Below are 27172 nucleotides of genomic sequence, written 5' to 3' on the forward strand. Positions count from 1 at the left end.
TTCCTCCAGTCAGGACGTTCCATGCTACGAGATGTTAATCTGGGTACCTCCAATCCCATTCCTCCAGTCAGGACGTTCCATGCTACGAGATGTTAATCTGGGTACCTCCAATCCCGTTCCTCCAGTCAGGACGTTCCATGCTACGAGATGTTAATCTGGGTACCTCCAATCCCGTTCCTCCAGTCCGTTCCATTCGAGATGTTAATCTCCAGTCAGGACGTTCCATTCTACGAGATGTTAATCTGGGTACCTCCAATCCCGTTCCTCCAGTCAGGACGTTCCATGCTACGAGATGTTATTCTGGGTACCTCCAATCCCGTTCCTCCAGTCAGGACGTTCCATGCTACGAGATGTTAATCTGGGTACCTCCAATCCCGTTCCTCCAGTCAGGACGTTCCATTCTACGAGATGTTAATCTGGGTACCTCCAATCCCGTTCCTCCAGTCAGGACATTGCATTCTACGAGATGTAATGTACTGTATGTGAAGGAGATGAATATTGATCTAGTTGGACAGATCATCCAGTGATCGCTGGCCCTGGGAGAGACGGGGCTTATGGTTCCATTTCGAGCCTCAACCAGCTGGAGAAGGGGATCTAAGAGGGGATCCCCAGGGCCCACGCCGGGGCTAGGAGCTACAGTGCCTTGCAAAAGTATTCGGCCCCCTTGAACTTTGCGACCTTTTGCCACATTTCAGGCTTCAAACATAAAGATATAAAACTGTATTTTTTTGTGAATAATCAACAACAAGTGGGACACAATCATGAAGTGGAACGACATTTATTGGATATTTCAAACTTTTTTAACAAATCAAAAACTGAAAAATTGGGCGTGCAACATTATTCAGCCCCTTTACTTTCAGTGCAGCAAACTCTCTCCAGAAGTTCAGTGAGGATCTCTGAATGATCCAATGTTGACCTAAATGACTAATGATGATAAATACAATCCACCTGTGTGTAATCAAGTCTCCGTATAAATGCACCTGCACTGTGATAGTCTCAGAGGTCCGTTAAAAGTGCAGAGAGCATCATGAAGAACAAGGAACACACCAGGCAGGTCCGAGATACTGTTGTGAAGAAGTTTAAAGCCGGATTTGGATACAAAAAGATTTCCCAAGCTTTAAACATCCCAAGGAGCACTGTGCAAGCGATAATATCGAAATGGAATCGAAATGGAAGGAGTATCAGACCACTGCAAATCTACCAAGACCTGGCCGTCCGTCTAAACCTTCAGCTCATACAAGGAGAAGACTGATCAGAGATGCAGCCAAGAGGCCCATGATCACTCTGGATGAACTGCAGAGATCTACAGCTGAGGTGGGAGACTCTGTCCATAGGACAACAATCGTATACAGTCGTATATTGCACAAATCTGGACTTTATGGAAGAGTGGCAAGAAGAAAGCCATTTCTTAAAGATATCCATAAAAAGTGCCGTTTAACGTTTGCCACAAGCCACCTGGGAGACACACCAAACATGTGGAAGAAGGTGCTCTGGTCAGATGAAACCAAAATTGAACTTTTTGGCAACAATGCAAAACGTTATGTTTGGCGTAAAAGCAACACAGCTCATCACCCTGAACACCATCCCCACTGTCAAACATGGTGGTGGCAGCATCATGGTTTGGGCCTGCTTTTCTTCAGCAGGGACAGGGAAGATGGTTAAAATTGATGGGAAGATGGATGGAGCCATATACAGGACCATTCTGGAAGAAAACCTGATGGAGTCTGCAAAAGACCTGAGACTGGGACTGAGATTTGTCTTCCAACAAGACAATGATCCAAAACATAAAGCAAAATCTACAATGGAATGGTTCAAAAATAAACATATCCAGGTGTTAGAATGGCCAAGTCAAAGTCCAGACCTGAATCCAATTGAGAATCTGTGGAAAGAACTGAAAACTGCTGTTCACAAATACTCTCCATCCAACCTCAACGAGCTCGAGCTGTTTTGCAAGGAGGAATGGGAAAAAATGTAAGTCTCTCGATGTGCAAAACTGATAGAGACATACCCCAAGCAACTTACATCTGTAATCGCAGCAAAAGGTGGCGCTACAAAGTATTAACTTAAGGGGGCTGAATAATTTTGTACGCCCAATTTTTCAGTTTTTGATTTGTTAAAAAAGTTTGAAATATCCAATAAATGTCGTTCCACTTCATGATTGTGTCCCACTTGTTGTTGATTCTTCACAAAAAAATACAGTTTTATATCTTTATATTTGAAGCCTGAAATGTGGCAAAAGGTCGCAAAGTTCAAGGGGGCCGAATACTTTCGCAAGGCACTGTATAATCAGGAGAACGTTAGTGAGAATCTGCCCATGTTTCACTAGCTGACAGCTGGGTAGCAGCGAAGCAGGCCTCCCTGAGAGATGTGTAGGAGAGATGAGCTGGTGCTGTATATTGTGTATTGATTAGGAGGCATGTGGAGCAGGGGTGTAGTGTGTGTGTGTGTGCCCACGCGCTGGTAAACGTTAACAGGATCACAGGATGGGGTCTAAACTCTGTCTCTGAACAACAGACGAGAGGTAGGAGGAGAGACTCACCAAACAGGGAGACATGGAGCCCTGAGGATGGAAGGAACACACACACTGACGAAACAGCACTATACATCCTCTAACATTCATTTTGATCTATAAACAACTTATACATGCAGATCTGTCAATTATTCAGGCATACGTCTGCTACCTGTGTGTGAGTGTGTGTGTGTTTGTGTGAGTGTGCGCCAGCAGCACAGTGGTTGTCAGCTGATTCCCCCGGTTCAAAGGCACATCAGTGATAATAGAGAGAGATCTCATCATCAGAGGAGCGCTATGGCTTGGTTACATAACCTCTCTCTCTCTCCTTCTGTATCTTCCTGCTGTCCTCTTTCATTTTTTGACTTGAGGGAACCTGGAATAGGACAGTCTTCAAATCAAAGCCTGCTGTTTAATTCTGTTTCCTTCCTTCTCCCTCAAAGCCAGCTTGTTTTCCTGTTTTACCACATATTTGCTGGATGAGAAGACAGAACAGTCTCCCCTGTTTTGAGTTGTCTCTGTCTCTCTCTCTCCTGTTCTACATGCAACCTGTCTACTAGCTCACTGTGCCTTAGAGAAGCCAACAGAATCCCCCTGATACGTCTCTCTCTCCTGTTCTACATACAACCTGTCTGCTAGCTCACTGTGCCTTAGAGAAGCCAACAGAATCCCCCTGATACGTCTCTCTCTCCTGTTCTACATACAACCTGTCTGCTAGCTCACTGTGCCTTAGAGAAGCCAACAGAATCTACATACAACCTGTCTGCTAGCTCACTGTGCCTTAGAGAAGCCAACAGAATCCCCCTGATACGTCTCTCCTGTTCTACATACAACCTGTCTGCTAGCTCACTGTGCCTTAGAGAAGCCAACAGAATCCCCCTGATACGTCTCTCTCCTGTTCTACATACAACCTGTCTGCTAGCTCACTGTGCCTTAGAGAAGCCAACAGAATCCCCCTGATACGTCTCTCTCTCCTGTTCTACATACAACCTGTCTGCTAGCTCACTGTGCCTTAGAGAAGCCAACAGAATCCCCCTGATACGTCTCTCTCTCCTGTTCTACATACAACCTGTCTGCTAGCTCACTGTGCCTAGAGAAGCCAACAGAGAACGTCTCTCTCTCCTGCCAACAGAATCCCCCTGATACGTCTCTCTCTCCTGTTCTACATACAACCTGTCTGCTAGCTCACTGTGCCTTAGAGAAGCCAACAGAATCCCCCTGATACGTCTCTCTCTCCTGTTCTACATACAACCTGTCTGCTAGCTCACTGTGCCTAGAGAAGCCAACAGAAGAGTTCTACATACAAAGCCAACAGAATCCCCCTGATACGTCTCTCTCTCCTGTTCTACATACAACCTGTCTGCTAGCTCACTGTGCCTTAGAGAAGCCAACAGAATCCCCCTGATACGTCTCTCTCTCCTGTTCTACATACAACCTGTCTGCTAGCTCACTGTGCCTTAGAGAAGCCAACAGAATCCCCCTGATACGTCTCTCTCTCCTGTTCTACATACAACCTGTCTGCTAGCTCACTGTGCCTTAGAGAAGCCAACAGAATCCCCTGATACGTCTCTCTCTCCTGTTCTACATACAACCTGTCTGCTAGCTCACTGTGCCTTACAGAATCCCCCTGATACGTCTCTCTCCTGTTCTACATACAACCTGTCTGCTAGCTCACTGTGCCTTAGAGAAGCCAACAGAATCCCCCTGATACGTCTCTCTCTCCTGTTCTACATACAACCTGTCTGCTAGCTCACTGTGCCTTAGAGAAGCCAACAGAATCCCCCTGATACAGAATCTCTCTCTCCTGTTCTACATACAACCTGTCTGCTAGCTCACTGTGCCTTAGAGAAGCCCAACAGAATCAACCCCTGATACTGATCGTCTCTCTCCTGTTCTACATACAACCTGTCTGCTAGCTCACTGTGCCTTAGAGAAGCCAACAGAATCCCCCTGATACGTCTCTCTCTCCTGTTCTACATACAACCTGTCTGCTAGCTCACTGTGCCTTAGAGAAGCCAACAGAATCCCCCTGATACGTCTCTCTCTCCTGTTCTACATACAACCTGTCTGCTAGCTCACTGTGCCTTAGAGAAGCCAACAGAATCCCCTGATACGTCTCTCTCTCCTGTTCTACATACAACCTGTCTGCTAGCTCACTGTGCCTTAGAGAAGCCAACAGAATCCCCCTGATACGTCTCTCTCTCCTGTTCTACATACAACCTGTGCTTAGAGAAGCTCACTGTGCCTTAGAGAAGCCAACAGAAGAATCTCCTGTTCTACATACAACCTGAGCTCACTGTGCCTTAGAGAAGCCAACAGAATCCCCCTGATACGTAGAAGGAAAAAAACAAGACAACTAATCCACCCTGCCTGCCTGTCGGTCGTCACTATTTCAATGCATTTCATCATTTAAAAGTCGGGTTAGTTCTATCCTAAGAAGCTGTCGCACAACACACATTGAATCCAGAATCCAGTGTAACCAATGAAAGGCTTTGGTTAGGAGTGACTGATAGGGATCTGGGCTGTGATGGCATTGGGAGGAGTTTGAAGGTTGAAGCTTTTAAATGGCTGCTTTGTTCCATTGTGTTTCTTCATGTCTCGTCTGTTTTGACGCCGTCTCTGTGACGAGACCGAGGGCTCAGAGAGAGAGAGAGAGCGCGACATGGAGAGGGAAAGGGGGAGGGGGAGAGTGACAAGGCCGGGGCATAGGTAATTATATTCTAGTCATGTAAAACGGAGCATGCCTGAGACGCACCAGACAAAGTTATCATCGTGTCTCACCCGTTAGCACAGAGCTCACTCTCTCATCTCCTCCCAGTGAAAACAGTCTCCGGGGAAAATAGCAGCACTTGTTTTTCTGTCCGGCTGTAAAAAACTATGCAGATGAGACTGGCAGGAAAGAGGGAAGGCTTTTAGGGTTGAAAGGTCGACATGTTCTTTCCTAATAGCCTTATTTGATGGCTTGTCTTTCTGTTGTGCTCACATACTCAGATACTCACACATCAGGTTGGAGTGGCTTGAGGACCCTGACCTTATGCGTTACCCCTCTCAGTGCTGGTCAGATAGGTGTGTGTGTGCGTGCGTGCATGCGTGTGCATGCGTGCGTGTGCGCACCTGTGTTGAGTAAAAGTTGTCGCCCTCCCTCCTCACCTTGAGTCTTCAGTAGGAGAGGAGAAGGGAGGGTCTATGACATGATTGATGGGTATATTCTGAGAACATCCTCCACCCTACCTGACACCCTAGACCCACTTCAATTTGCTTACCGCCCCAGCAGGCCCACAGACAACGCAATCACAAGCACACTGCCGAAAACCACTTGGACAAGAGGAATACCTATGTAAGAATGCTGTTCATCGACTACAGCTCAGCATTTAACACCATAGTACCCTCCAAACCCGTCATTAAGCTCGAGACCCCCGCCCTGTGCAACTGGGTCCTGGACTTACTGACGGGACGCCTCCAGGTGGTGAGGGTAGGAAACAACATCTCCACCCCGCTGATCCTCAACACTGGAGCCCCACAAGGGTGCGTTCTCAGCCCTCTCCTGTACTCCCTGTTCACCCATGACTGCGTGGCCATGCACACCTCCAACTCAATCATCAAGTTTGCAAACGACACTACAGTGGTAGACTTGATTACCAACAACAACAAGACGGCCTACAGGGAGGAGGTGAGGGCCCTCGATGTGTGGTGTCAGGAAAATAACCTCACACTCAACGTCAACAAAACAAAGGAGATGATCATGGACTTCAGAAAATAGCAGAGGGAGCACCCCCCTATCCACATCGACCGGACAGTAGTGGAGAAGGTGGAAAGTTTTAAGTTCCTCGGCGTACACATCACGGACAAATTTAAATGGTCCACCCACACAGACAGCGTGGTGAAGAAGGCCTAACAGCGCCTCTTCAACCTCAGGAGGCTGAAGAAATTTGGCTTGTCACCAAAAACACTCACAAACTTTTACAGATGCACAATCGAGAGCATCCTGTCGGGCTGTATCACCGCCTGGTGCGGCAACTTCTCCGCCCACAACAGTAAGGCTCTCCAGTGGCTGGATGTGTGTGTGTATGTCCTTCTCCCAGCCCGTTGAGAGGAGAGGCTGAAGAGGAGAGGTAGAAGTTCTTCAGTAGCCCAGTCACGCTCCGCCCCACTCCAGACACACTTAATGGGTAATCATCCTCAACCATCCATGCTTCCCCCTCCCTTCCTCTCTTCTGCATCCTCCCTCCACAGCACCTAAATCAACTCTAGTAATAGGCTGTTCTACCTGAGTAAGTCACCTGCTCTGCTCCACTGGTTGTTTTACCCTCGCTGTGAAGGGAGAGATCAGCTGAGTTTAGATGGCTTTTGAACATCATTGCTTTCGGACAAACCCAACTCCCTTAGCTTTTGCTGAAGAACTTAAAGGGCAACTCCACCACTTTCCAACCTCATTGTCATTATCTTCAGCACACTACCAGTGTCGACATATCTGAAAACGGCACATTTCTATGTTTTGTGGGAAAAGTATGAAGTAAAAACGTACGACATCATCAAAAGTGAATCATTTTAAAACCAGTTATTTTGAAATGGTTGTGTTGATGTGGGGAGAAATAAAATACCTCTGGCTAAAAACTCATTGCTGGTTTTGAAAATCACCGTTTTTTTACTTATTTTTGACCACAGATCATAGAAACACGCAGTTTTCACATAATGTATTTAGACACTGGTTTGGAGATAACGAATTTTCCAACTTGTTTGAACTACTGATTGCGAATCCCAATTCTAAGACTATAACAAACACAGTGGATTGGGGAGCTCAGGTGTGATTATAAATCAAAGGTTACCCCGGTGGGGAAATATTGATTGTGTTAGTTATTACGTCCTAGGTAAATGCCAGAATAGTTATTACGTCCTAGGTAAATTACGTCCTTGGTAAATGCCAGAATAGTTATTACGTCCTAGGTAAATGCCAGAATAGTTATTACGTCCTAGGTAAATTACGTCCTAGGTAAATGCCAGAATAGCAACCTTTCTCCTTCAATTTAAGGGTATTTTTTTTGTATTCAGCTCAAATTTGACTGTGCTCATTTCTGGGGGTGACAGTGAAACCTAGGCCTAAGTGCATACTTTTGCTAACGCCACTCCTTGTTTGAGTGGGTGCAGTTAGGGGTCAGGGGTCAAGTGCAGCAACATGGAAGGTAGACGTGTCTGCAGGATTAGTAGTCCAAATGGCCCACCATCATCAGACAGCCCCTCTGCTCAGCCCAAAAGACTTCCCTCACTTCCTCCTCCACAGGTTACCATGGAAACTATCTCCCTTCACAGTGAGACATTAGCTATGATTCCATTAACTTGACCAGTGATTTTTTTTGGGGGGGTTGACATTTAGAAAGTTTGCATAGAAAATAGATGTGACAATTGCCCACTGCGCTGCGTTTCCATTGAACTATCTTGTGTCGATATAAACAGCTGGACGTCATGACGTCACACCTAAAAAAGAAACCCGCAGTGTCGATTTATAAATGAAGTATAGAATTGCTCATTAATAAATTGGCGACAGTCTGTGTGCTCTCCCACCTATCAGTTGCATGTAGCTTGCGAAAGACAGCATGGATAGAATGCAAGAAATTGACTAATATTTGCCATATTCGCATAATTCTCACTTGCCAACATATCGCCACAGTCCGCGCCATGGTTAAATTTGCACTCCTGTAGATCTGAAATCATTGGATGGGGTAACTTCCATCCAGCCAACCAGAAAAGCAAGGTGAAGCATTTCAGGCATTCTTGAAAGTCATGACATTCCTTGTCCTGCAAAGAAACATTATTTGTATATTTGAAAAAAAATGTATTTTTCAAGCAGTAGGCATTTAGACTATTGGCACCCTGAACTACGGGCGGTAAATGGATCTGATTAATTTGATTAAAACTTTGAGGACTGCAAAAATAGAATGCCTATTAATAGCCATTGTCAACTTCCCTCCTGGTTATTTTGCTCACAACTCACTGTCAGCCTGTTTACAAATTAGGCCGTCTTATGGATTTAGCACGGAAAAATAATTAGCTTGCAAATGCTGGGGCCATGACATCACCCGCACCTTAAAAAGATTCCGCTATCATAATTTATTGGAAAAACCGTTTCCATCATCATTTGTCGCAATAAAGTTACACAAAAGACAAATCCAACCTGTCGAACTGAAATAAATGTTGTCAATCTTTAGAAAATGTCTCCTATATATGCTGTGTACATTACACGTGTCGCAATTACATTTTTTGCGACATTGTTTTTGTCGAATAAACCTAGGTCAATGGAATCCTGCCTAGTGTAAGAAGAAGATTTACTTGAGGTCCTTCAAGGTCTTCTTTCTTAAGACTTGTTTCAGTTTATGACTCTGTTTCAGTCCAGCTGTTGTGACTCAACTGGACTGGGGCTGTCATGTTAATATACAGTATATATCAGTTTGTCAGGGGCTATATAGATGTCCTCTGTTCCATCTGGCAACCACCTCATCAAGGAAATAGAATAAACCCAGCAAACCACTTCCTCCTCTTCCTTCTGCTCCTCCTCCTCCTCATTCTCAGCAGCAGACTGACTGATATTACCTCTGTCTCAGCATGGTGGTGCTATCACTGTGACAACGCACACTAGTTCAATTCCCATGTTCCTTTTTCCTTCAGTGGCTCCCGTCTCAGTTGCTCTCTCCTCAGTCCATTCCAAAACAACGATAGCTATTTGGCGAGTGAATCAAGTGGAGATTATAGAGAATTGTGGGGATCAGACCTGGCGAGACTACTCTAGAAAACACTTCAAATGAGGGCTTTCAAACAGAGGCCTAAGGGCATAACTTTGCTAACTCCACCCCATATTTTGAGTATTGGAATAAGGCCCTTGGGGTGTTTACACACCTGACTCTTTTTTTATTTTTTTTATTTTACCCCTTTTTCTCCCCAATTTCATGGTATCCAATTGTTTTTAGTAGCTACTATCTTGTCTCATCGCTACAACTCCCGTACGGCTCGGGAGAGACAAAGGTTGAAAGTCATGCGTCCTCCGATACACAACCCAACCAAGCCGCACTGCTTAACACAGCGGGCATCCAACCCGGAAGCCAGCCGCACCAATGTGTCGGAGGAAACACTGTGCATCTGGCAACCTTGGTTAGCGCGCACTGCGCCCGGCCCGCCACAGGAGTCGCTGGTGCGCGATGAGACAAGGACATCCCTACCGACCAAGCCCTCCCTAACCCGGACGACGCTAGGCCAATTGTGCGTCGCCCCACGGACCTCCCGGTCGCAGCCGATTACGACAGAGCCTGGGCACGAACCCAGTGGTGGCACAGAGCCACCACTGCGCCACCCGGGAGGCCCCACACCTGACTCTCAGTGGGAATACCCTGGAGAGATACTCAGCAAGTGGAGGAAGTGGCTGAAGGAAAAAGTGTAGATATATTGGTCTCCTGTCTAAGCAGGCACCAGTGGGAAGGGGGTGCGACATCAGAGACGAAACAGTCCCATGTGCTGCAGGTGACCTGAATTCACTTCAGCCAGCTCCTCCCCTGAAGAAAGGAAAGGGGAAAGCAGGGGAACATGGGGAACATGGGCTGTTCCTCTCCTCAGACGGAATTAGAAAGGCCAGATGAAATATGCATGAGCATGAGAGCATGAAACTTTACTTCAAAAAGTCCCTCTGTACGAGTGCATTTTAAAGTGTTTTCCTTTAGAGCTCTTCAAACAGGGAGAGAGGAGCGGACAGGAGAGGAGAGGATGGCCGAACAGGGAATGAGATAGAGGAGCGGACAGGAGAGGAGAAGATGGCTGAACAGGGAATGAGATAGAGGAGGAGAGAGTGAGAGGAGGAGAGAGTGAGAGGAGAAGTGAAAGAAGGGGGAGAGCTTAGAGAAGCCTCCTGCTGAAAGCAAAATGGAATAAACCAAAGGAACATTTACTGAGGCCGAGCCTACTGATGTCGACATTTCTCAGACTGCATGGAAAAACCTGTGGGAAAACCCATTGTTTTATTTCAACACTCAGTAGTGGCTGTCTCTTTGCTCTATACCAGTGGTTCCCAAACCTTTTATAGTCCCGTACTCCTTCAAACATTCAACCTCCAGCTGCGTACCCCCTCTAGCACCAGGGTCAGCGCACTCTCAAATGTTGTTTTTTCCATCATTGTAGGCCTGCCACACACACACTATATGATACATTTATTAAACAGAAGAATGAGTGTGAGTTTTTTCACAACCCGGCCCGTATAGGACCAGGGACCAAGTAATAATAATCAATAATTATGCTCTTTATTTAACCATCCTTCATATAAAAAATTATTTGTTCATCGAAAATTGAATAACTCGCCACAGGTTAATGAGAAGTGTGTGCTTGAATGGATGCACATAACTCTGCAATGTTGGGTTTTATTGGAGAGTCTCAGTCTTAAATCATTTCCCACACACATTCTGTGCCTGTGTTTAGTTTTCATGCTAGTGAGGGCTGAGAATCCACTCTCACATAGGCACATGGTTGCAAAGGGCATCAGTGTCTTAACAACGCGATTTGCCAAGGCAGGGTACTCTGAGCGCAGCCCAATCCAGAAATCTGGCAGTGGCTTCTGATTCAATTCAATTTTCACAGAACCGCTTGATGTAATTTCAATGAGGCTCTCTTGTTCAGATATCGGTAAGTGGACTGGAGGCAAGGCATGAAAGGGATAACGAATCCAGTTGTTTTGTGTCATCCGTTTCGGGAACATACCTGTGTAATTGCGCACCCAACTCACTCAGGTGCTTTGCTATATTACATTTGATATTGTTAGGTTCAAATTTTTAAAATAACTCAGACACTAGAGAAGCTTAACCAAGTTGAATTCTTCCCAAAGGGTCGACACAGCTGTATTCAGAGAAAGACATGTTTCCACCACTACAAGTATATATACTCCACTTCAGACACTCCTCCTTCTCTCCAATCCTTACATCTTATGGTTCCACAGGAAGACAAAGTGATAGAACAAATTATTACTCTGTCTCCCTTAAGGTGACCTGACCTGACCTCAACTCCCTTGACTCCCTTGATGTCTCATCCAAAGCTCTCCACCCGTATCCCCTATCGCACTCCCCTGACTCCCTCCCGTCCACCCAGCACATTCCATAGCCACTCTGTCTTTCCACAGAGAACCATTAACTTATGACATAAAAAAACATTCTCTTTCACACCTTTATATACTATGCTTCTGATCTGTCATGTCTTTAGTATATCAATGTTCAAAGTTGACCCCAAATCCAACAATATTGTCCATAACCTTGAGTTCATTTGCATACAAAATAATTATACAATGATGGAAAGACCTGTGTGTTGTCCTTGCTAATACAGAGAGAGAAGAGCTCCAGCTTCTTAATCATTTTGTCCCGCACATTGAATATAGTTGCGGAGAGTCCCTGTAATCCTACAATTAAGTCCCTGTAATCCTAGATTCAGATCATTCAGGTGAGAAAAACCATCACCCAGATAGGCCAGTCGTTTGAGAAACTTGTCATCTTGCAAGTGGTCAGACAAGTGAAATGATGGTCAGTCAAGAAAAAACTTTAAGCTCGTCTCTCAATAAAAAAAAAAACGTGTCAATACTTTTCCCCTTGATAACCAGCGCAATTCTTTATGTTGTATAAGCGTTGCATGGTCACTGCCCATATCATTGCACAATGCAGAAAATACACGAGAGTTCAGGGGCTTGCTTTAACAAAGTTAACCATTTTCACTGTAGTGTCCAAAACGTCTTTCAAGTTGTCAGGCATTCCCTTCGTAGCAAGATCCTCTCGTTGGATGCTGCAGTGTACCCAAGTGGCATCGGGAGAAACTACTTGCATGCGCATTACCACTCCACTATGTCTCCCTGTCATGGCTTTTGCGCTATCAGTACAGATACCAACACATCCTTTGACCACCAAAATCCATTTTATGTCACAAAGCTGTCCAGTACTTTAAAAATATCCCCTCCTGTTGTCTTGGTTTCCAGTGGTATGCAGAAGAGGATGTCTTCCTTAATTGACCCCCCATAAACTTGACAGACATATACCAGGAGCTGTGCCAGGCATGCAACGTCTGTTCACTCATCTAGCTGTAACGCATAGAATACACTGGCTTGTATGCGAAGCAGTAATTGTTTCAAAACATCTCCCGCCATGTTACTGATGCGTTGTTTGATGAAGGCATTTGTCTGTATCGTTTTTTTGGCCTTTTCCCCAGCATTGTCCCAGCCATATCTGCGGCAGCAGGAAGAATGAAGTCCTCCACACTAGTATGGGCTTGCCTGTCCTAGCCACTCTGTAGCTCACCATATAAGACTCTTCTAGCCCCTTCTTATTAATGGTATCTGTTGCTTTTATACATGTCTTACTACTCAAAAGTCGTCTTTATTCGCGCTCAAAAAACTCCTGTGGCTTATTTTTAAAATGGGCATGTTTTGTTTCTAAATGTCTGCGCAAGAGTGAAGGTTTATTGAGATGTGAGATAGTACTTTTGCACATATTACACACTGTGGCTGAGGAAAGGTACTACTCCCAATATAAGTGAAACCCAATCAAATCAAATCAAATCAAAATGTATTTGTCACATACACATGGTTAGCAGATGTTAATGCGAGTGTTCCGACAATGCAGTAGAAACCAACAAGTAATCTAACTAACAATTCCAAAACTAATTTCTTATACACAGTGTAAGGGGATAAAGAATATGTACATACAGATATGAATGAGTGATGGTGCAGAGCAGCATAGGCAAGATAAAGTAGATGGTATCGAGTACAGTATATACATATGAGATGAGTATGTAAACAAAGTGGCATAGTTAAAGTGGCTAGTGATACATGTATTACATAAGGCTGCAGTAGATGATAGAGTACAGTATATACGTATACATATGAGATGAATAATGTAGGGTATGTGAACATTATATTAGGTAGCATTGTTTAAAGTGGCTAGTGATATATTTTACATCCTTTCCCATCAATTCCCATTATTGAAGTGGCTGGAGTTGAGTCAGTGTGTTGGCAGCAGCCACTCAATGTTAGTGGTTGCTGTTTAACAGTCTGATGGCCTTGAGATAGAAGCTGTTTTTTAGTCTCTCGGTCCCAGCTTTGATGCACCTGTACTGTCCTCGCCTTCTGGATGATAGCGGGGTGAATAGGCAGTGGCTCGGGTGGGTGTTGTCCTTGATGATCTTTGTGGCCTTCCTGTAACATCGGGTGGTGTAGGTGTCCTGGAGGGCAGGTAGTTTGCCCCCGGTGATACGTTGTGCAGACCTCACTACCCTCTGGAGAGCCTTACGGTTGTGGGCGGAGCAGTTGCCGTACCAGGCGGTGATACAGCCCGCCAGGATGCTCTCGATTGTGCATCTGTAGAAGTTTGTGAGTGCTTTTGGTGACAAGCCGAATTTCTTCAGCCTCCTGAGGTTGAAGAGGCGCTGCTGCGCCTTCTTCACGATGCTGTCTGTGTGAGTGGACCAATTCAGTTTGTCTGTGATGTGTATGCCGAGGAACTTAAAACTTACTACCCTCTCCACTACTGTTCCATCGATGTGGATAGGGGGGTGTTCCCTCTGCTGTTTCCTGAAGTCCACAATCATCTCCTTAGTTTTGTTGACGTTGAATGTGAGGTTATTGTCCTGACACCACACTCCGAGGGCCCTCACCTCCTCCCTGTAGGCCGTCTCGTCGTTGTTGGTAATCAAGCCTACCACTGTTGTGTCGTCCGCAAACTTGATGATTGAGTTGGAGGCGTGCGTTGTCGCGCAGTCGTGGGTGAACATGGAGAACAGGAGAGGGCTCAGAACGCACCCTTGTGGGACCCCAGTGTTGAGGATCAGCGGGGTGGAGATGTTGTTGCCTACCCTCACCACCTGGGGGCGGCCCGTCAGGAAGTCCAGTACCCAGTTGCACAGAGCGGGGTCGAGACCCAGGGTCTCGAGCTTGATGACGAGCTTGGAGGGTACTATGGTGTTAAATGCCGAACTGTAGTCGATGAACAGCATTCTCACATAGGTATTCCTCTTGTCCAGATGGGTTAGGGCAGTATGCAGTGAGGTTGAGATTGCTTGACTAGTCTCTCAAAGCACTTCATGATGACGGAAGTGAGTGCTACGGGGCGGTAGTCGTTTAGCTCAGTTACCTTAGCTTTCTTGGGAACAGGAACAATGGTGGCCCTCTTGAAGCATGTGGGAACAGCAGACTGGTATAGGGATTGATTGAATATGTCCGTAAACACACCAGCCAGCTGGTCTACGCATGCTAAGAGGGCGCGGCTGGGGATGCCGTCTGAGCCTGCAGCCTTGCGAGGGTTAACACGTTTAAATGTTTTACTCACCTCGGCTGCAGTGAAGGAGAGACCGCATGTTTCCTTTGCAGGCCGTGTCAGTGGCACTGTATTGTCCTCAAAGCGGGCAAAAAAGTTATTTAGTCTGCCTGTGAGCAAGACATCCTGGTCCGTGACTGAGCTGGATTTATTCTTATAGTCCGTGATTGACTGTAGACCCTGCCACATACCTCTTGTGTCTGAGCCGTTGAATTGAGATTCTACTTTGTCTCTATACTGACGCTTAGCTTGTTTGATAGCCTTACGGAGGGAATAGCTGCACTGTTTGTATTCAGTCATATTACCAGTCACCTTGCCCTGATTAAAAGCAGTGGTTCGCGCTTTCAGTTTCACGTGAATGCTGCCATCAATCCACGGTTTCTGGTTAGGGAATGTTTTAATCGTTGCTATGGGAATGACATCTTCAACGCACGTTCTAATGAACTCGCACACCGAATCAGCGTATTCGTCAATGTTGTTGCCTGACGCAATACGAAACATGTCCCAGTCCACGTGATGGAAGCAGTCTTGGAGTGTGGAATCAGCTTTGTCGGACCAGCGCTGGACAGACCTCAGCGTGGGAGCTTCTTGTTTCAGTTTCTGTCTGTAGGCAGGGATCAGCAAAATGGAGTCGTGGTCAGCTTTTCCGAAAGGGGGGCGGGGCAGGGCCTTATATGCGTCGCGGAAGTTAGAATAACAGTGATCCAAGGTTTTGCCAGCCCTGGTGGCGCAATCGATATGCTGATACATTTTAGGGAGTCTTGTTTTCAGATTAGCCTTGTTAAAATCCCCAGCTACAATGAATGCAGCCTCAGGATGTATGGATTCCAGTTTGCAAAGAGTCAAATAAAGTTCGTTCAGAGCCATCGATGTGTCTGCTTGGGGGGGAATATATACGGCTGTGATTATAATCAAAGAGAATTCTCTTGGTAGATAATGCGGTCTGCATTTGATTGTGAGGAATTCTAAATCAGGTGAACAGAAGGATTTGAGTTCCTGTATGTTTCTGTGATCACACCATGTCTCGTTAGCCATAAGGCATACGCCCCCGCCCCTCTTCTTACCAGAAAGGTGTTTGTTTCTGTCGGCGCGATGCGTGGAGAAACCCGCTGGCTGCACCGCCACCGAGAGCGTCTCTCCAGTGAGCCATGTTTCCGTGAAGCAAAGAACGTTACAGTCTCTGATGTCCCTCTGGAATGCTACACTTGCTCGGATTTCATCAACCTTGTTGTCAAGAGACTGGACATTTGCGAGAAGAATGCTAGGAAGTGGGGCACGATGTGCCCGTCTACGTAGTCTGACCAGAAGACCGCCTCGTTTCCCTCTTTTACGAAGTTGTTTTTTTAGGTCGCCGGCTGGGATCCATTCCGTTGTCCTGGTTGAAAGGCAGAACACAGGATCCGCTTCGCGAAAGTCATATTCTTGGTCGTACTGATGGTGAGTTGACGCTGATCTTATATTCAGTAGTTCTTCTCGACTGTATGTAATGAAACCTAAGATGACCTGGGGTACTAATGTAAGAAATAACACGTAAAAAAAACAAAAAACTGCATAGTTTCCTAGGAACGCGAAGCGAGGCGGCCATCTCTGTCGGTAATCAATATACAGTCGTGGCCAAAAGTTTTGAGAATGACAAATATTAATTTCCACAAAGTTTGCTGCTTCAGTGTCTTTAGATATTTTTGTCAGATGTTACTATGAAATACTGAAGTATAATTACAAACATTTCATAATTGTCAAAGGCTTTTTATTGAAAATGACATGAAATTGATGCAAAGAGACAATATTTTCAGTGTTGACCCTTCTTTTTCAAGCCCTCTGCAATCAGCCCTGGCATGCTGTCAATTAACATCTGGGCCACATCCTGACTGATGGCGGCCCATTCTTGCATGATCAATGCTTGGAGTTTGTCAGAATTTGTGGGTTTTTGTTTGTCCACCCGCCTCTTGAGGATTGACCACAAGTTCTCAATGGGATTAAGGTCTGGGGAGTTTACTGGCCATGGACCCAAAATATTGATGTTTTGTTCCCCGAGCCACTTAGTTATCACTTTTGCCTTATGGCAAGGTGCTCCTTCATGCTGGAAATGGCATTGTTCATCACCAAACTGTTCCTGGATGGTTGGGAGAAGTTGCTCTCGGATTTTTTATTTATTTATTTATTTCACCTTTATTTAACCTCTTGATACTCCCACCCCGGATCCGGGATTGTGAATAAAGCCTCAGGCTCATTAGCATAACGCAACGTTAACGATTTCTGAAAATCGCAAATAAAATGAAAATAATGCACCTGCTCTCAAGCTTAGCCTTTTCTTAACAACACTGTCATCTCAGATTTTGAAAATATGCTTTTGAACCATAGCAAATCACTAATTTGTGTAAGAGTATGCTAAGCTAGCTTAACATTTTGAGTAGCTTTTAGCATGCAACATTTTCACAAAAACCAGATAACCAAATAAATAAAATCATTTACCTTTGAAGAGCTTCGGATGTTTTCAATGAGGAGACTCTCAGTTACATAGCAAATGTTCAGTTTTTCCTGAAAGAATCTTTGTGTAGGAGAAATCGCTCCGTTTTGTACATCACATTTGGCTACCGAAACGAACCGAAAATTCAGTCACCAAAACGTCAAACTTTTTCCGAATTAACTCCATAATATCGACCGAAACATGGCAAACGTTGTTTAGAATCAATCCTCAAGGTGTTTTTTCACATATCTCTTCATTGATATGCAGTTCGTGTAAGCCTGCTTTCCCCTCAGAATCGCATGGAAAAATACCAGCAGCTGAAAAAGACGCACCAATTTCGACGGAGGACACCGGGTGGACACCTGGAAAATGTAGTCTCTTATGGTCAATCTTCCAATGATATGCCTACAAATACGTCACAATGCTGCAGACACATTGGGGAAACGACAGAAAGGGCAGGCTCAATCCTCTCGCATTCACAGCCATATAAGGAGACAATGGAAAACGGAGCCTCAAAAATCCTGCTGGTTTCCTGGTTGCCGTTTCATCTTGGTTTTGCCTGTAGCTCCCGTTCTAGGGCACCCACAGACAATATCTTTGCAGTTCTGGAAAATTCAGAGTGTTTTCTTTCCAAAGCTATCAATTATATGCATAGTCGAGCATCTTTTTGTGACAAAATATCTTGTTTAAAACGGGAACGTTTTTCATCCAAAAATGAAATTGCGTCCCTAGAGTTTCAAGAGTTAACCAGGTAGGCAAGTTGAGAACAAGTTCTCATGTACAATTGCGACCTGGCCAAGATAAAGCAAAGCAGTTCGACACATACAACGACACAGAGTTACACATGGAGCAAAACAAACATACAGTCAATAATACATATACAAGTCTATATATGATGTGAGCAAATGAGGTGAGATAAGGGAGGTAAAAAAAGGCCATGGTGGCAAAGTAAATACAATATAGCAAGTAAAACACTGGAATGGTAGATTTGCAATGGAAGAATGTGCAAAGTAGAAATAAAAATAATGGGGTGCAAAGGAGCAAAATAAATAAATGAAATACAGTAGGGAAAGAGGTAGTTGTTTGGGCTAAAATATAGGTGGGCTATGTACAGGTGCAGTAATGTGTTGGATGTGTTGGTACCATTCTTTATTCATGGCTGTGTTCTTAGGCAAAATTGTGAGTGAGCCCACTCCCTTGGCTGAGAAGCAACCCCACTCATGAATGGTCTCAGGATGCTTTGCTGTTGACATGACACAGGACTGATGGTAGCGCTCACCTTGTCTTCTCAGAACAAGCTTTTTTCCGGATGCCCCAAACAATCGGAAAAGGTGTTCATCAGAGAAAATGACTTTACCCCAGTCCTCAGCAGTCCAATCCCTGTACCTTTTGCAGAATATCAGTCTGTCCCTGATGTTTTTCCTGGAGAGAAGTGGCTTCTTTGCTGCCCTTCTTGACACCAGGCCATCCTCCAAAAGTCTTCGCCTCACTGTGCGTGCAGATGCACTCACACCTGCCTGCTGCCATTCCTGAGCAAGCTCTGTACATGGTGGTGTCCCAATCCCTGGACTTTCTTGGGTACCCTAAAGCCTTCTTCACAACAATTGAACCGCTCTCCTTGAAGTTCTTGATGATGCGATAAATAGTTGATTTAGGTGCAATCTTACTGGCAGCAATATCCTTGCCTGTGAAGCCCTTTTTGTGTAAAACAATAATTACATCCTTGGAGGTAACCAGAGCAAGAACAATGATTCCAAGCACCACCCTTCTTTTGAATCTTCCAGTCTGTTATTCGAACTCAATCAGCATGACCAGCCTTGTCCTCGTCAACACTCACACCTGTGTTATCAAGAGAATCATTGACATGATGTCAGCTGTTCCTTTTGTGGCAGGGCTGAAATGCAGTGGAAATGTTTTTTGGGGATTCAGTTCATTTGCATGGTAAAGAGGGACTTTGCAATTAATTGCAATTCATCTGATCACTCTTCGTAACATTCTGGAGGATATGCAAATTGCCATCATTCAAACTGAGGCAGTAGACTTTGTGAAAATGTATATTTGTGTCATTCTCAAAACTTTTGGCCACGAATCTAGTTCTCATCATATTCGCGACTCTTTGATGGTCCTACATCCCTGTCTGTTGTTCGGTGCCTTCCCGGGTAAGGGGGCAGTAGCTCTTTGGCTGCATCAGACGAAATTGCCAGGGATACGCGTACCCCAGTTTGGAATACCTGTTTGGGAATACCTACCTCTTTACCATTATAATTGTCACTAATGAAGGTCAATTGACCTGGGACAAGGGATGTACTCTAAAACACGATACCACATTTAACTGGAGCTCCTTCAGAAGTATCCTTCCTTAGGCTTCCTGGGAGTTGACAGCTCCTCCACAGCAGCGTTTAGACTGAGTGTTGGCCCTATAAAGAGAGCACAAATTGTTAGTGACAAAGGGGCCCTTCTCTTCAGTGCTGCAGGCTAATGGACAGCACAACTCTCTCTTTCTCCCAGATCCATGGAATCATTGCTCCCACGCTACTAATTGACAGGGGCTGTGCTTAGTGAAAAGAGAGTCTTCTGGAGTTCAGCATTTAAAACACACTTACTGCACACACACAAAAACATACTCACTGCTGTGTGCGTGTGTGCGTGTGCGTGCGTGTATGTATGTGTAAGCATGCTTCTGCGTGTGTTGCATGCATGTACTCTACACAAGCCCCTTTCAGCCAAAAACAGTGACATTGAAATGAACAGTAGGAATCTAGAGATATTGGCTACCTGCAGTGTGGTGTTATGTGTATCTCTGAAGCTCTGCTGAAGACACAGACAGACAGACAGACTGCCTGCCTAGCTCTGAAGCTCTGCTGAAGACACAGACAGACAGACTGCCTGCCTAGCTCTGAAGCTCTGCTGAAGACACAGACAGACAGACTGCCTGCCTAGCTCTGAAGCTCTGCTGAAGACACAGACAGACAGACTGCCTGCCTAGCTCTGAAGCTCTGCTGAAGACACAGACAGACAGACTGCCTGCCTAGCTCTGAAGCTCTGCTGAAGACACAGACAGACAGACTGCCTGCCTAGCTCTGAAGCTCAGGTGGTTTTAATAGAAGGGTGTTTCATTAGACGGAGTGGTGCGTGGCAGAAATACATGGCAGGACTTTGATCTGTGTGGTGTTTTTCTGTGTGTGGAGCTCAGTGGAGGTGAGAACATGAACCAGCCTCTTTCATATTTAATGAGTGAAGATGGGGTTAAGGAAAGGAGAGAAGAGGAGCTATTCCCTAGGGCTGTCAACCCACTCCTAGCAGACTCACATATCAGTCACAGCACATGTTAGTGAGTTTGTTTTTGTGGCTGGTTGGGGCAGGGAGTGGTGGGGGGGGGGTCCGTGTGTTGAATAGTGTATGTGTGTGTGTGTGTAAAAGGATGCATGTGCTTGTATTGATGTATTGTGACTTACTGTGCATGTGTATGACAATGGAGCCAGGGATGTTAATATGAAGGACTCACAAAAAATGTGTGTGTCCAAGTTCTTGCGATTGTGTGTGTGTGTGTTTATTTTATTTTTTACTTCACCTTTATTTAACCAGGTAGGCAAGTTGAGAGCAAATTCTCATTTACAATTGCGACCTGGCCAAGATAAAGCAAAGCAGTTCGACACATACAACGACACAGAGTTACACATGGAGTAAAACAAACATACAGTATAAACAAGTCTATATACGATGTGAGCAAATGAGGTGAGATAAGGGAGGTAAAGGCAAAAAAAGGCCATGGTGGCAAAGTAAATACAATATAGCAAGTAAAACACTGGAATGGTGGATTTGCAGTGGAAGAATGTGCAAAGTATAAATAATGGGGTGCAAAGTATAAATAATGGGGTGCAAAGGAGCAAAATAAATCAAAATAAATAAATACAGTAGGGAAAGAGGTAGTTGTTTGGGCTAAATTATAGGTGGGCTATGTACAGGTGCAGTAATCTGTGAGCTGCTCTGACAGCTGGTGCTTAAAGCTAGTGAGGGAGATAAGTGTTTCCAGTTTCAGAGATTTCTGTAGTTCGTTCCAGTCATTGGCAGCAGAGGACTGGAAGGAGAGGCGGCCAAAGAAAGAATTGGTTTTGGGGGTGACCAGAGAGGTGTGTGTGTGTGTGTGTGTGTGTGTGTGTGTGTGTGTGTGTGTGTGTGCGCCAGCCTATTTCTGAATCATCATGGAGAGCCTGTGGACGGTACATTATCACCCTATTCTGACTGATATTTGTGGTCAGGAGATATTATCTCTACACTCCTGATTAGCCCAGCACACACACATTCTCTCTCTCTCTCTCTCTCTCTCACTCTCTCTCTCACTCACTCACTCACTCACTCACTCACTCATATTAGAGCGGCTCTCATTCTGGACCAGCCTCAGTACCACCACACTGGTCACAACCGCATAGCCTTAAATGGAATCAGGCTCAGTCAATGGACCAGTCCCCCTGGTCAGTGTGGTGTGACAAGGGGAGAGGGAGAAAGAGAGAAGCAGAACAATCCAGTCAGACATGAATGATGGGAGGAGGTCAGGGTTGGGGAGAGATCCACTTTGATCACAAAGAACAAACACAGTGTGCTGAACCTACTGTATACCCCTGGTGAAATAGAGAGAGAGGGAGGCTGATCAAACAATTCCCTGATGAAGGTGCACTTGGAGTGGAGGTTGGGTTAGTGACCTCTGTAGTGTGAGTCAGCTTTAGCCCAAGTACTTAGCCACATAGATAGAGTTACTTTCAGCCATATTGAGTGTACCCACGAGTGTGGCTTCACCATTCTAGTAATTATATTTCTATGGGCACAGCTCCCTCCCTCCACCCTCTATATTGTGAGTTACAAATCAGTTTCACATTGAGTTTTCCTGGTTAGGTCATGAAGTGTCCCTAGGCCTAGTCATATTATATCTGTATTTATAACTAGGCTTGGGCAGTATATCATATACCGGGCTATTTGGAAATAACCACTGGAGGGTTTTTCAATACCGTTGAAACTAATTATTTTATGTATTTTTTTATCAATTTTTACAGCAACTTTTTTTTCTCCACAATTTTCGATCTTGTCTTATCACTGCAACTCCCCAATGAGCTCGAGAGAGGAGAAGGTGGAGTCATGCGTCCTCCGAAACATGACCTGCCAAACCGCGCTCCTTAACATCTGCCAGCTTAACCCGGAAACCAGCCGCACCAATGTGTCGGAGGAAACATCGTTCATCTGGCGGCCGGGGTCAGCCCGCAGGCAAGTTAAGCCTCACCGGCCAAACCCTCCCCAGACCGGGATGACTCTGGGCCAATTGTGCGTCGTCCTATGGGACTCCCGGCCACGGCCGGTTGTGGCACAGCCCGAATGAACCCGGGTCTGTAGTAACTCCTAAGACTGCTGCGCCACCTGGGAGGCCCTACCTCATCTTTTTTAAATGATGAGTCACTCACTGTTGTGCAGCACATACTAGGTGATCTATATCCTGATATATGTAGTTACACTATGGAATTCACAACTAAATGTTTGCCAGCTAGATATCTAATAACTATTAAGTTAACTTTCTAAAATGTGCTAAAGCTGTGCAGTTGTGCATTTGGTCTGTTAACTTAGTAGCTAGTTATCTAGCTAGCTAGATAGCTTAGTGGTTAGCTTCTTGCAATCAAGCTCCTCTTGGTAACAGCAGATAATTCCCTCCTTGATCAAGAGTCAACATTTGTTTTGTGCGTGCAGCATATTTTGAGTAGCATTTTTGAGTTACTTGTTTAACTTTTTCAGCTGGGATGTCTATCCTGCAAATAGCTTATGTCAGAGACTATATAAAATCATTAGCATTTAGCTAGCTTTCGCTATGAGATTTTACATGTAATTGTTAGCATTGCTAACCAGTATTATCGAATATCCCGGGATGGAACAAGGTCGGTATGAATCCCTGGATACCGCCCAAGCCTATTTATAATACTTTCCATGATGCCACAGTGGTGGCGCATCATATCAGAGTAGATACAATGTGAAGGAACATTTGCACCATCAACACCGACATGACTGAAGTTATGACATTCTACGTTCCACTCAAATGTTTATTTTGGTCCACGACAGTTGACAGCTACTGTGTTAGATCCACAGTCAGTCTATTCTGAGACCCCACTGTAATGGTGTAATGTGTTTCAGTTAAATATTGTGTGGGCTAAGGGGCCCAGGAGCTATGTACGTGCTCCAGATACAAACACTTAAACTATATCCAAACATCGCTGGCTTCATAACTGAATATTTACAACATAGAAAAGATGGCAGGACATGAATATTTAAAATCACCCCAATTCAAACCACTCTATCTATCAGTGTGTTTGGTGTAGTGTGAGAAATAAGGAGATGGTTGGTTTAGACCTGTGGGTCCATATTGACATTGATTAAGTAACCTTTGGCCTGCAGCTTGAGAAACAGCCATTCTCCTTCAAACTCATGAATTTTGGATCTGAATTTTGATTGCAAATGCTGATGGGGTTATCATGTGTCTTGTCTCTTAAGTTTGTCCAAATGTTTTGACAGTATTTGCAAGTCTGGAGGCTCATAGACCTCACCAAGTATTCAGTAACTAGTACAGTTACCATAGAGCATAATAAATCATTTTCAGATTTAGCGTAGTCAATGAAGATTTTATAATTAACCTCATTCTCTGTAATAAATGACCATACAATAATGTTGTGATCAAAATTGCCTGATGAATATATTGTTCTGTGAATCGACATGCTGTCCCCGGCCTGTTGACTGACTAGTATGTTGTTGTGCTTGTCTCTTCCACAGAGCTGCCGTATGGCTGGGAGAAGATCGATGACCCTATTTACGGAAGCTACTATGTGGAGTAAGTCTGGACTCACTGCTTTAATATTTAATGACTATTTTGATTTCCTGTTTAACCAAGTTGAATTCTTCCCAAAGGGTCGACACAGCTGTATTCAGAGAAAGACATGTTTCCACCACTACAAGTATATATACTCCACTTCAGACACTCCTCCTTCTCTCCAATCCTTACATCTTATGGTTCCACAGGAAGACAAAGTGAGAGAGTAATAAACCGTTCTCTCCCTTAATTAAGGTGACCTGACCTGACCTCAACCCCTCCTTCACCTAATCCACAGATGTCCATCAGCTTCCCCTATAGCAATCCTGTGACCTCCTCCCGTCCACCCAACACATTCCAAAGCCATCTGTCTTTCCACAGAGAACCATTAACCTCTGACATAAAAACCAGTCTCTTCCACTCCTTTATATACTATGCTTATGCGTATACCAATGTTCAAAGTTTACCCCGAATCCAACACTGTGTTGCCCCGTGTTATGTTTCCACTGTCCTGTGTTTGTCACAGTCATTAACACTGAACAGGGCTGTGGCCAGGTACCTGTGTACCTGTTTACATGCGCAAGTTTATGTGTGTGCTCCTATGTGTGTGTGTGTGTGTGTGTGTGTGTGTGTGTGTGTGCGCGCCATCTTTGTGCAATGTGATGCAATGGTGAGGTGTCTCTGTCTTCTCTATTGAACCAAATGTACCCTTCCTATTCTGGACGTGTCCTTTCTCCTGCTGGATGCGCACTAGTTCCCCTAGTCCAGGGAGAGGAGAGGAGGTCTATTTATAGCCTGGCTGGAGAGGGAGTTTGGCTGGCTGGCCGTGTTCTATTCTCTATCCCCAAGAAAGACCAGAACACTGTGCTTGCCTTGCCTACACTCCCTCTCTCCCTCTGCCATGTAGAAATCCCATATCCCCAGGCAACCACTGAGCCATCGCACGCACACACGCACACTAGCTCCATACCTGACCCTGCCAAGTCCAATAATTATGTCTCACTGCCTGGCTGTACCGTTGAGTTAACCTAATATCTCATGAAGAAACAGAGGGTGTGTAGGCCGCTGTTCGCTGTTCCTACCTACAGAAGCATTATTCCTCCAGTCTCGCACCGTCCAGGAGGGCACGTCTAAATGATGATTAATTACTTCACACTTTCAAAATTACAGTATTTATAATTATTGACTAAATTAACACTGACAGAATGTTTCAAGAAAATACACTCAAGGAGTCATCTTTTTTCGTGAACCCACTCCAGAAATAATAAATTATTCCTAATGCTGATTACAGGAAGCTGCTGATATCAGTAGAATGGGACCTAATTGGGCGTTTGTTCATTTTTTTCTTAGCCAAGCCATTCTGCAGCTCCATTACATAATACTAGGGATACTAAGGCTATTGAATGAATCATCGTAGCACAGCACTGTGCATCCAGCTCTTTACAGAAGGAGAGAGGAAGAGGATGAGGAGGTGGATACTACAGAGAGCACAGTGAAATGTTGTACCTTTCTTTCTCTGTAGCCACATAAACAGGCGGACACAGTTTGAGAACCCAGTCTTGGAAGCCAAGAGGAGAGTCCAGCAACACCAGCAAATGCAAGAGCAGGGTCTGTCCTCGCTGCCCCTACCTACTATCTACAGAGGTAAGGCACTGTCTACCTCTACCCAATGTGTTAAAAGTTTGTGAATGATTCTTGTGTGTAGATGTTTTTAGCTCTAGGGAAATGTCTGTCGTCTTTGTGTGTGTGTGTGTGTGTGTTGTATCACTCATTCTTCACAACTCTCTTTTCTTTGCTAACACTTTGCTAACACCAGCTTCTCTGTTCAGCACACATTTACCACCCCACTAAGTTCATCGAGGCTGTCTGAGGTAAAACATGCTGTGTAGGTTGAGAGAGTTTGTCTCCGTGTTAAATTGGCCTCTGTGAGTGAAGGGGTTTGTCTCTATGGTTACCTGTCCTGTACGCTGCAAAGTGAAGGCTCTCTCTCCCCCTAAGTGACAGCAGAGAGGGTAAAAAATGAATATTTCCACACATATAAACAAGGAGATAAAAAGGAAGTTTACTTGTGAGAGCATCAGACAGTGAGTGGACTACTTTATCTCTGTTACAGTGGTAGAGGAGGTCCCACTCTCTGCCACGTTACCCAGAGCCACCCTGGCTCACATCGGCCCTGCCCCGGAGCGCTGCCAGAGCCTCAGCGACCTCTCCCAGTCCCTCCCCCCGGGCCACCGGGTGTCGCTGTTGGGCCTGCACACCCACACACCCCCTGCCTCCATCACCAACTCCCCACTGCGGCGCCCCCACCGTGTGCGGAGGGATACGTCGTGCTGCCCACACCTGCATCTCCACCAGTCGCTTCACGCCTTTGTGGTAGACCCGGCTGCTGTGGGTTGTAGCCCCCTGTGGTGCTCTCTCAGTAAGTAGGGCAGTGAGTAGTAATACAGGCTTGTTCTTCTTCTGCCTGCACTGAGCTGCCGCGCTCCCTTTTCAAAGCATGCCTGCTCCCCCGGCAGACCCACGCTGGATCCCTCCTCGTCTCAGGCGCTCGACTCGCTGCTTGACATGTTTGATGGCGCTACACTACGTTGTGTCTTCCCCTCCTTACGTCTGGCGGCAGGCAGCAGAAACTGTAAACACCCCGCTCTATGTCTGGACGCCTGACAACAAACGTTGGCTTTAAGCAAACAGAGAGAGACGGGTGTGTGCCCCCTACTTGCCTTCCAAGGTGAACGGAGGGGAGAGTGAATTGAGTGTGGCAAACCCTCGTTGGCTGAGTTTTCCCCTTTGCCATGCCAGAGACTATTTCATGAATCCTGGCCTTCCACCTTTTGGTTCCCTGAGCATTGTTTTTTGGGCGGACGAAGCGAGCTCATGATTCTTCAGTGTTCCAACTCCCAACAGCATGTTGTTCCAGAATGTGAAGATCTCTCACCTGCTTCCCCTCACCCCTCTGAGAAGGGAAATATACCAAGCTACTCCCATGGATATTGATTATTCCTTGATTTTCTGCACTGTGTTTTTGCTCCAGCCTCTGAGTG

General features: G+C 45.3%; 1 protein-coding gene across 1 annotated transcript in view; it reads left to right on the plus strand.

The window, feature by feature from the left end:
• Positions 1 to 27172, plus strand: part of LOC135515783 (membrane-associated guanylate kinase, WW and PDZ domain-containing protein 2-like) — a 308130-nt gene that overhangs the window by 230190 nt on the left and 50768 nt on the right. The window contains 2 exon segments of the mRNA XM_064939514.1: positions 24095 to 24152; positions 25654 to 25775. Of these exon segments, the coding sequence (XP_064795586.1) occupies positions 24095 to 24152; positions 25654 to 25775 (180 nt within the window).

This window comes from Oncorhynchus masou, chromosome 27 (genome assembly GCF_036934945.1).
Source record: "Oncorhynchus masou masou isolate Uvic2021 chromosome 27, UVic_Omas_1.1, whole genome shotgun sequence".
Taxonomy (NCBI): Eukaryota; Metazoa; Chordata; class Actinopteri; order Salmoniformes; family Salmonidae; genus Oncorhynchus; species Oncorhynchus masou.